Genomic DNA, 9,486 nt, shown 5'->3' with positions numbered 1-9,486 from the left:
ACTCTTGTGGCCAAGAAGCAGTAGCCTTGGGGTAAGAGCCCCAGCTACACTCTACCACCAGAGCTTCCTTCCTAGAAATGGGTCTCCCTCCAGCCTCTCCTTCAACCGAGGCTACAGCCTGGAGACTACATGAAACCGGATGTTGATTCTTTTGCCATGGAAACGGACAGCGAATAAGGAAGTTACGCCAGAGGAAGAGGAAGTGGAGCGTCTGCGAACCCACGTGGGTCCTGCGTGTATTTTAGTTCCCCGAACCCAGTCCTTTAAACTCACTCCCTGCATACTAGGCATGGGTCGCTCGGGGAAGTTGCCCTCCGGGGTCTCGGCCAAGTTGAAACGCTGGAAGAAAGGCCACAGCAGCGACAGCAACCCGGTCATCTGCCGCCACCGCCAGGCCGCCCGCAGCCGCTTCTTCAGCCGGCCTTCAGGTAGCAGGGTCGCGATCAAGGCGCAGCCGGGCGGCGGGGTTTTGGGCCGGCTTGAGTCTCGGTGGATCTAAGCCGCTCTGGGGCCCAGGCACCAGACTCTTCGTCTCTTAAAATGTTCAATCTCGAATCTGCTGTAAGGGCCCACTCTCCCCGTTTAACAGATGCAGAAAGTGAGTTCACAGGAGGGAGATAACTTGGCTTGGGTACCACAAGTGTCTGCGTCTGTAATCATGCCTGTGATTAATCTTGGCTCTTCACAGAGCACTTTCACCCTCTTCTCTTTCCCAGGCCCCTCACTGCAGCCCCCAGCCGACTCACACAAGCGAAACCGTTAGCTGGAGGGTTCCCTTTCTGGGTCTGATAAGTTCTAGGCGTACCGTGGGCTGCTGAGGCGGACAGCGTTCAGAATTTAGCCTCTCAGATTAGGAGCCAGGACTCTGTCGGTTTGTTTCCTAGGGATGGTTTTTGTTCTCTTGGCCAAGGAGTTTCGAGTAGAAGTGGGGGCCTTACTCTTTATCGCTGGTTCTCAGGAAAGAGCGACTTGACAGTTGATGCGGTGAAGTTGCATAATGAGCTACAGTCAGGGTCCCTGCGCCTGGGCAAAAGCGAAGCCCCTGAGACGGCCATGGAAGAAGAAGAGGTGACGCCGGCTTTCACCGAGAAGTCTTCTGGCACCTTCCTGAGCGGCCTGTCTGACTGCACAAACGTCACCTTCAGCAAAGTGCAGCGCTTCTGGGAGTCCAACTCGGCTGCCCACAAGGAGGTAGGGGGAAGCTCAGCCTGAGGCTAACTGGGGGGGCGGGGGCGGACAATTGACTGATGTCTGGTGACAACAGGTGGAATTTCTGGGTGTTGTGTCACCCTTCCTACCCTGTGTCCCTGACCTATTGCATCTCCTAGGGCAGGTTCCACTCTGCTTTTTCTGAGTATCTTCTCATCTCAAGTGTAAAGTCCCTCAGTGTATTTTCCAGACAATTTCCAAATGTCCAAAAAATATTTTGCAAACCTTTATCTCTTCAACTATACCTAACACAGGCCTTTTTATGTAGACTGTTTTCAGAAAACATTTGTTAAATAAATTAACACTGAATAACAGTGGCTAGGAAAAGTTTTATCTAATTGGACCTAAATGTTACTTTTTTTTTGTTTATAATTTTAAATTATATATATTTATATTTTTTCATTGTTTAAATGAGAAGTGTCAAAACTATAAATGATAACAAAGTGAGATGAGTAGAATAAAATATGAAAGTTGGCCTCCCAGCTTAACTTCTTTGTGGTAGTTACTGTTAACAAGTCACTGTGTACTTTTCTAGACCAGTGCTGTCCAACAGAAATGTAATGTGAGCCACACAAAGGATTTTAAGTTTTCTAGTAGCTATTTTAAATAAAAGTAAAAAAGATGCAGGTGAAAGTAACCTTAATTATGTATCTCTCATGTAACCTGGTATACTCCAAATATTGTCATTTCAACTTATAATCAATATTTTTTAAAAGTGAGGTATTTTTCATTATATTTACTGTACTGAGTTTTCAGAATCTAGTCTGACACCTCCATTTGGATGCTAAATTTTCATTGGCAGTACTTGACTAGTATTTAAAGTTCATGAAACTTACAATTGCAAAAGTAGATTCTTATACCCAAATAGTTCTAAATCTGTTTCCCAATAAGTATTTGATGTTTAAAGAGGCAGTTTCTCAGTCATACTAGCCAGATCTCAAGTTCTCAATAGCCTTTTATCAAGTTATTAATACTATTCTAGACTTTTTTACCCAGACTTTGTCCAGTTTTACTGGAGCACCATTATATTTTATATACACTATTCTACAACTTTTTTCCCACTGATCAGTGTTTCTAAATTCATCTATGTAGGTGGTCACCATTCTTTTTAGTGGTTACATCGTATTCGAATCTGTCATTAGTATGTGACACTACATTATTAATCCCCTGCTGAAGGCTACATCATTGTTCCAATTGGTTGCTGCAGTGAACACACTTCTACACAAATGTTTGCATATTTGTGCGGGTATTTCTATAAGGGGTAGAGCCCTGGAGATGGGTTTTGGGGCAAATGTGTATGTCTTCCAGTTTGCTGGGCCCCGTGATGTGTTCCCCTGGCTCAGGGTGCACTTCATCTTGTCTGCTTTGGGCTTTGTCAGGAGATTAATTGGTGACGGAGGAAGGAGAAGAGGCTACCCTGGGGTGGGATTTGATTGGAAATAGATGTGACAGATGACTTCTCCCTTATGTGCAGATCTGTGCTGTCTTGGCTGCTGTCACAGAGGTGATTCGCTCCCAGGGTGGGAAGGAAACCGAGACAGAGTACTTTGCCGCACTGGTGAGTGAATGCGGCTTTCCCGTGGGCATTGGGAGTAGCAGGTTGTTCAGGCTGTAGAGAGAAGACAGGGACCCCTGCATGCAGGGGTGGAGAAAGACAGCCTTGAAAAGGTGAAAGGGCTTCAGTTATTCTCAAATGGCTTGGTAAGGCTGGCGGGATTTCCTATATGATTCTTGTGAAACAAAATCCAGTCCTCTCTTTTATTTATTTCTTTCCCTAGTTGATAAAACTGGGTTACACCCAGGGGATTCTCTAGTAAAACTGTTTAGAGTGTAGTCTGGGGGTTCCCAACACGCTTTCAGGGGATTTGCTGTTGTTTAGTCTCTAGGTCATGTCCGATTCTTTTGCGACCCCATGGACTGTAGCCCGGGCTCCTCTGTCCATGGGATTCTCCAGGCAAGAATACTGGAGTGGGTTGCCATTTCCTTCTCCAGGGGATCTTCCCAACTCAGGGATTGAGCCCACATCTCCTGCATTGCAGGCAGATTCTTTACCTCAGAGCCACTGGGGAAGCCCTTTGGGGGCTTGGCTAGGTCAAAATAATTTCCATAGTACTACTAGACCATCATTTACCTTTTTCTGTGTTGTGAGTGTACCTTAGAGTTTTCCAGAAGTTATGTAATGTCTAATGACATTTTAACAGCTCATGAAATTGTGCTTGCATATTCTTTTTTTTTTTTTTTGTGCTTGCATATTCTTATGTTTAAAAAAATTTTCTCCATTTTAATTTTTAATATGATAAATATCAGTAGATATAATTTTCATAAACAAAATATCTGGGGAAATCCTCAATAATTTTTAAGGGTTTAAAAGTATGAGACCCACTACTGTGGAGAAGGTGCAAGCTATAACCTATGGGCATCATCTGACCCGTGGCCTGTTTTTGTATAGCCTGAGGGCTAAGGATGGATTTTACATTTTTATAAGATGGTTAAAACACACAAAGAAGAATATGCAGCAGAGACCACATGTGGCCTGCAAAGCCTGAAATATTTATTATCTGGCTGCTTTTTTCAGAAAATGCTTTTTAACCTCTGTTCTAGAATAATGAAGTAAATTGAATAGCAGTATAATGGTTTTCATCACATGTCAGGCAGTGTTCTAAGTGTGATGTGTATTAATTCAGTTAAACCCCACGACAACTTAATTATCCATGTTTTACAAGTGAGGAAACCCGAGTCACAGAAAAGTTAAGTTGCTAGTCCAGAGTCACAGTGACAGAGCTGGGATTTCAGCTTCTGACACCAGGGTTCTTGGTCCTAACCATCCCCATGGGTACACGGGGCCCCAGTACCCCATTTGCCCAGCATGACCTGCTTCCCACATTCCCACCCCATGGCCCGGTCAGATGACAACGATGGAAGCGGTGGAGTCCACGGAGTCTCTGGCTGCTGTCACTTACCTGCTGAACCTTGTCCTCAAGCGGTGAGTCCTGGCTCCTTGTGAGGGAAGAAGGGAGTGGGGCTGGAGGGGAGGGAGTAACACAGGAATTATTAAAAAGAACCAAGAGATGCTAAGTATCCGGTGGCAGTCTCCCGGCTCAGGCTCCGGGTGTCCTGGGATGTTAACAGGACAGAAGGTGACTGGGGTGGCTGGGCAGGAGGGATAAGGTGGAATGTGGGGCCCTCTTGTCTAGGGACCTGCAGCCAGGGGACACGTGGGGAGAGGACTGGCGGGAGCTTCTAAGGGCCCATTGGGTCGGTGGTGGAGAATATGAGGGAGGCGGGGAGCTCAAGGGCTGTCGAAACGCATTGAATTGGGTGTCGCGACAGGGGAGCCAGCTGAGTGACGGGGCCCGAGCTGCCCTGCTCTGTCCAGCTTCTCCAGACCAGCAGCTCTCGGAGACCCCCCTGGGCTTCTCACCATCTCTGTTCTCTCCCCCGCAGCGTGCCCAGTCCTGTGCTCATTAAGAAGTTCTCCGATACCTCCAAAGCCTTCATGGATATCATGTCAGCCCAGGCCATCAGTGGCTCCACCTCTGCCCTCCGATGGGTCAGTGTCTGGGTGTGGGTGTCCCCCTGCCATCTTCCAGAGCCCCCCTGATTTGGCTAAAGCTTGCACGCTTCCTGGGAGGGGTATAGACACCCTGTGGACCCTCAGAAAGCCCTTTGGCATTTTCCGGAGTCCCTGGGAACCCGGGCTGTCTCCCACCTGGCTGAAGCGGGTGGAGCTGAGGGTCTCTGCCTCTGCTCTCAGGTCCTCTCCTGTCTGGCCACCCTTCTGCGGAAGCAGGACCTGGAGGCCTGGAGCTTCCCTGTGACCCTGCAGGTGCACCACGGGCTGCTGAGCTTCACCGTGCACACCAAGCCCAAGGTGAGGCTGTGGGGCCCCGGGCTTGGAGGGGGCGGCCACTCGCATCCCAGTAAGCTGGCTGCTGCTGGCCCGCTGAGTGGCCCAGGGAGGTCACCCTGAGTGCTGGACTCCTATCTGGAGTTTCTGCTCCTGCCTGAAGCCCTGTCTGCTCACTCCTTCTGCAGGACGGATGGTCATAGTCAGGCCTGTTTGAGTCTCTGCTGCCTCACTGGTCAGTGATGTATTTAGTTACAGTGGAAGGAGAGGGGGCTGGAGGGGGCTTTGGAGTCACACAGAACTGAACTGAATATTTGGCTCACTGTGCTGGGACCGTGGACAAGTTACCTAATCTCTCTGAGTCTTGGTTTTTTAAGCTGTAAATAGGGATAATAAATCAACTTTGCTGCAAGGTCATGGCGACACTCGGGTGATTTTCTCAGACCTGGTACAGGCCCTGGCTTATAGCCAATGCCTAGTAAGTGGTGCTCGGCCACACTGCTTCCTTCTGAAATTTAGAACTGGGGGGCGTGTATCAGTCATAACAGTCCTAAGAGTCACTTCTGGTGCTGAGCACTCTGATCCCAGGCAGGCCCGTGCCTCCTTTCCTGCAAATCCTCATGGCAGTCCCCTCACTTGCTTCAGGTCTGCTGAAACGTCACATCATTGGAGTGACACTTACCTGATCACTGCATAAAAAAGAAACAACCCTTGTTTTATTGTCTGCAAAGTACTTTTGTCTTCTGGCATACATTTCTTTACTTCCTATCTCCCGATGAGTTGCTGGTTCACTGCTGAACTGGTGAGCACTCTGTATTGTTGGATGATGGCGTGAACAGAGGAATCCGTGTTGTAAAGATAAGACACTGAAGCACAGAGACTAAGTAGTTTGGTTTGCTCAAGGTTTATTGGTGAGTTAGTAGAAGAGCAGAAATTGAAACCCAGGTTTGTCTTACTTATCAGCCCGGGAGTCCAGGCAAAGGATGCCCCCAGCACGGGTGTGCGACTGTTGCTCATTGCTGGCGGTCGTGACAACCACCCACGTTGCTGGTTGAGTGCTGACCCGGCCCTGTCCCCTTTTCTTGCCCCTCAGATCCGGAAGGCTGCCCAGCACGGGGTGTGCTCCATCCTCAAGGGCAGCGAGTTCATGTTTGGTGAGAAGGCCCCTGCCCATCACCCCGCTGCCATTTCTACCGCCAAGTTCTGCATCCAGGAGATGGAGAAGTCCGGAGGTGGGGCAGCGCGGTGGGAGTGCGTGGGGCGGGGCTGGGGCCAGCTGCAGACAGTGGGCTGGAGTCTCAGCTGCCCTCTGTCTGCCAGGCTCCAAGGAGGCCACCACCATGCTGCACATGCTGACCCTGCTGAAGGACCTACTGCCCTGCTTCCCAGAAGGCCTGGTGAAGAGCTGCAGCGAGACTCTCCTGCGGGTCATGACCTTGAACCATGTGGTGAGCTCGTCCCCCAGTGCATGGGGCACTCTGAGGAGGAGGGAGGGCAGAGCTTCAGACCCCAGGCCTCTGTGCTGGCACTCGGGAGGCTCACTGTTCAGGCCAAAAGCAGGAGTTGGGGTCTCCTGGCCCCGACCCTGCTCTTGGCTACACCCGAGGACCCATCTCATCCCTGGTATGGGGCAGACGGGGCAGCCTCAGCTGGGAGATGAGCTCAAGGAGGGGGTGGAATCGGGTGGGACTGGTGAAGCAGCAGTCCTCCCCTGCCTGAGCTCTGCCCCACCCACGCTTATGGTTATATTTTTCTCTCTCTCACCTTCTTTTGCTTACTTAGTAAGATCAGTATGACACTTTAAAGACACATAAAAGTGATGCGTTGCATTTCTGCTATCCTAGCACAATTCTGTTAATCTTTATATGTTCTCTTACAGTGTTTGTTCACATACATATTTTAAAATATCCATTATATGAATAACATGATCGTTGCTTAAGAAAAAAAAAAAAACTCCAAAGTATATAAAGTAAAAAATAGAGGTCTATTTTTCCCGCCAAGTCTCATTTCCTAAGATAAATAGTACAGGCAGCTTGCTGTGTATCCTTTTAGACAGTTTCTTTTTAGATAAGCAAACACATAAAAATACAGTTTTAATTATAGTATGCCAACCATTTGTAGCCTGTTTTTTTAGCCCATAATGTTAAAAACATTTTGTTCACATTTCTCTGATGTTGTTTAAATCATTAAAAAATTTTCCCAGTGGCTGCCAAGACTTCCTAAAGCAACAACTGTGTCTGAGTATCCAGGCGTCAGGGGCATGTTTGAGGTTCAAAGGGCCCAGGTCTCCCCCGCAACCCACCAGATGGAGTGGGATGTGGAGGAGCCCAGGGCTGCAGTGACCTCAGTGGGTTCCCCACTAACCTCCATGTCCTTTCCAGCTGGTGACAGCCTGTGCCATGCAGGCCTTTCACAGCCTCTTCCATGCCAAGCCCAGTGCAAGTACCCTGCCGGCAGAGCTCAACGCCCAGATCATCACAGTGAGACCTAACAGAGGGATGGGGAAACGGGGGACATGGCTATGCCAGGGGGCAGCCCTGTTACCTGGCTGCAGAGTGAGGTTGGATAGGCCAGGCTGGGCTGTCCCAGCATAGGAGGCGGGTAGACAGCCAGGAAACCGTCCACCAAAGCCACATTAGTGTCCACAAGTGGGGCCCTGACTCTTGACTTTGTGGTAGTTAACATAGTAAACCATTCAGCATGGTCTCATGGTAGCAGGTACCTCAAACAGGGATCTCTAGGTGGATTTGGGGAAGGGGGGAAAACCCTCCCCCCACCAAAAAAAAAATTGTTTGTAAAAATGTGTGTATGTGCTCACATGCATTTTTCCAGAGAAGCGTTCTGGTCTTTCTCAGGTTCACAAAGGGTTGTGTAACCCAAGTTATTCTCGACTGCTCCTAAAGATGTTTCTCCCCTAGAAGCTGAAGCAGAAGGGCTTCATGGATCAGGGAAAGGAGGGCCAAGGGGGCTGTGAGTTCTAGGGCCCCATGTGCAGGCTGTTGTGCAGTGATAGGAAGGGGTTTTGTCACTGGGCTGCTGCTGAAACACTTTGCTCAGTCACCTGCTTGTTCCTGGTCCCTCGCCTAGGCCTTGTACGACTACGTTCCCAGTGAGAATGATTTACAGCCCCTGCTGGCCTGGCTGAAGGTCATGGAGAAAGCCCATATCAACCTGGTCAGGTAAGGTCATGGTAGAGGGCGGTCCTGCAGCCACCAGCCAGGCTCCCCACCCTGCACTGCAGACAGGAGGGCCGTGAGCCAGAAGTTGGAGGGCGTTCAGCTTTTCCTGGGGGTGGTGGCGGTTCTGTGTTGAGTGTGTGCAGACCAGCTCTTGAGTTCATAAAGGCAGGGCTGGGGAGCACAGCCTGAGTTAGCCAGGGCTGCTGCCTCTCCTGCCGGAGTGATTACCAACCAGCTGTGAGGAACAACAAGGCCTTCCGAGAGCATCTTCCCCACTGAAGGGTGGGGGCCGGGGGCCCCCGGCTGTCACCCTGTGCAGTCGTCTGCTTCTCAGAGGGTATCATCTGCTTTCTGCAGCTCGACCCTGCTTCCCACCTGGGTTAATGGTCCCCGTCTCTGGGATTCTTAGTCCTTCGAACCCAGTTTCTGTTTTGTGTCTCTGTCATAACATGGGGCTTCCCAGGTGGTGCTAGTGGTAAAGAACCGGCCTGCCAATGCAGGAGACATGAGTTTGATCCCTGGGTTGGAAAGAGCCCCTGGAGGAGGGCATGGCAACCCCCTCTAGTATTCTTGCCTGGAGAATTCCATGAGCCTGGCCCATAAGGTTGCAAAGAGTTGAACATGACTAAAGCATGCACACAAAACACTCCCTCTTATAGTAGCCACTGGATAGCTCCACTTATCCCAAATAAGATTGAGAATAAAACAGTGTCAGTTGGTGATTTCATTTTGCCTGGAGCCAGGGTCAGGTCCCCGACGGCTTGACCTCTATGTCATCCTCTGTCCTCTGAAGGCTTCTGGTTGGCCCCCAGAAGACTGTGCTGGGTACTCTGCTTCCATGTTCCATCTCACTGATCATACCACCCCAGGAGGAACGTCTCAGCCCATTTGATAAACCAGAAACTGAAGCATTGTGTGTGAGCTAGTCATGCAGCTGCGAGGGAGCAGTGCCGGGTCTGCCAGACTCATGTTCTTTTTCTGCACCAAACTGCTCTTTACCTGGAGGTGCCAGAAAATGGCCAGATCATTTTGTTCTCCACTTTTCAGGGTTTATCCTGCAGGAGGTCTCCCGTAATTATAGGATGCTTTTTGTGCGTATATGCTAAGTTGCTTTGGTCATGTCCAACTCTTTGTGACCCTATGGCAGAAACACCTAGGAGTAACCTGGATATGTCCCAGGGTGGGTACTGGTTAGGTGCGAACAGTGTGATACTAGGCAGCTGTTAGAAACAACTGAGGTAGATGGGTGCA

General features: G+C 49.6%; 1 protein-coding gene across 1 annotated transcript in view; it reads left to right on the top strand.

The window, feature by feature from the left end:
• The first annotated feature begins 202 nt into the window (after positions 1-202).
• The window catches only part of RRP12 (ribosomal RNA processing 12 homolog), a 28,685-nt gene continuing 19,401 nt past the window's right edge, over positions 203-9,486 (top strand). Inside the window, exons 1-10 of the mRNA XM_061162294.1 lie at positions 203-428; positions 959-1,191; positions 2,684-2,767; positions 4,116-4,192; positions 4,654-4,759; positions 4,964-5,080; positions 6,150-6,288; positions 6,377-6,504; positions 7,438-7,536; positions 8,144-8,235. Of these exons, the coding sequence (XP_061018277.1) occupies positions 290-428; positions 959-1,191; positions 2,684-2,767; positions 4,116-4,192; positions 4,654-4,759; positions 4,964-5,080; positions 6,150-6,288; positions 6,377-6,504; positions 7,438-7,536; positions 8,144-8,235 (1,214 nt within the window). The 5' untranslated portion in view covers positions 203-289. The remainder of the gene's footprint in view (positions 429-958; positions 1,192-2,683; positions 2,768-4,115; positions 4,193-4,653; positions 4,760-4,963; positions 5,081-6,149; positions 6,289-6,376; positions 6,505-7,437; positions 7,537-8,143; positions 8,236-9,486) is intronic.

The sequence above is a fragment of the Dama dama genome, chromosome 15, assembly GCF_033118175.1.
Source record: "Dama dama isolate Ldn47 chromosome 15, ASM3311817v1, whole genome shotgun sequence".
Classification (NCBI taxonomy): domain Eukaryota; kingdom Metazoa; phylum Chordata; class Mammalia; order Artiodactyla; family Cervidae; genus Dama; species Dama dama.
The sequence above is the reverse complement of the archived record's forward strand: the minus strand, read 5'-3'. Positions and strand labels throughout refer to the sequence as shown.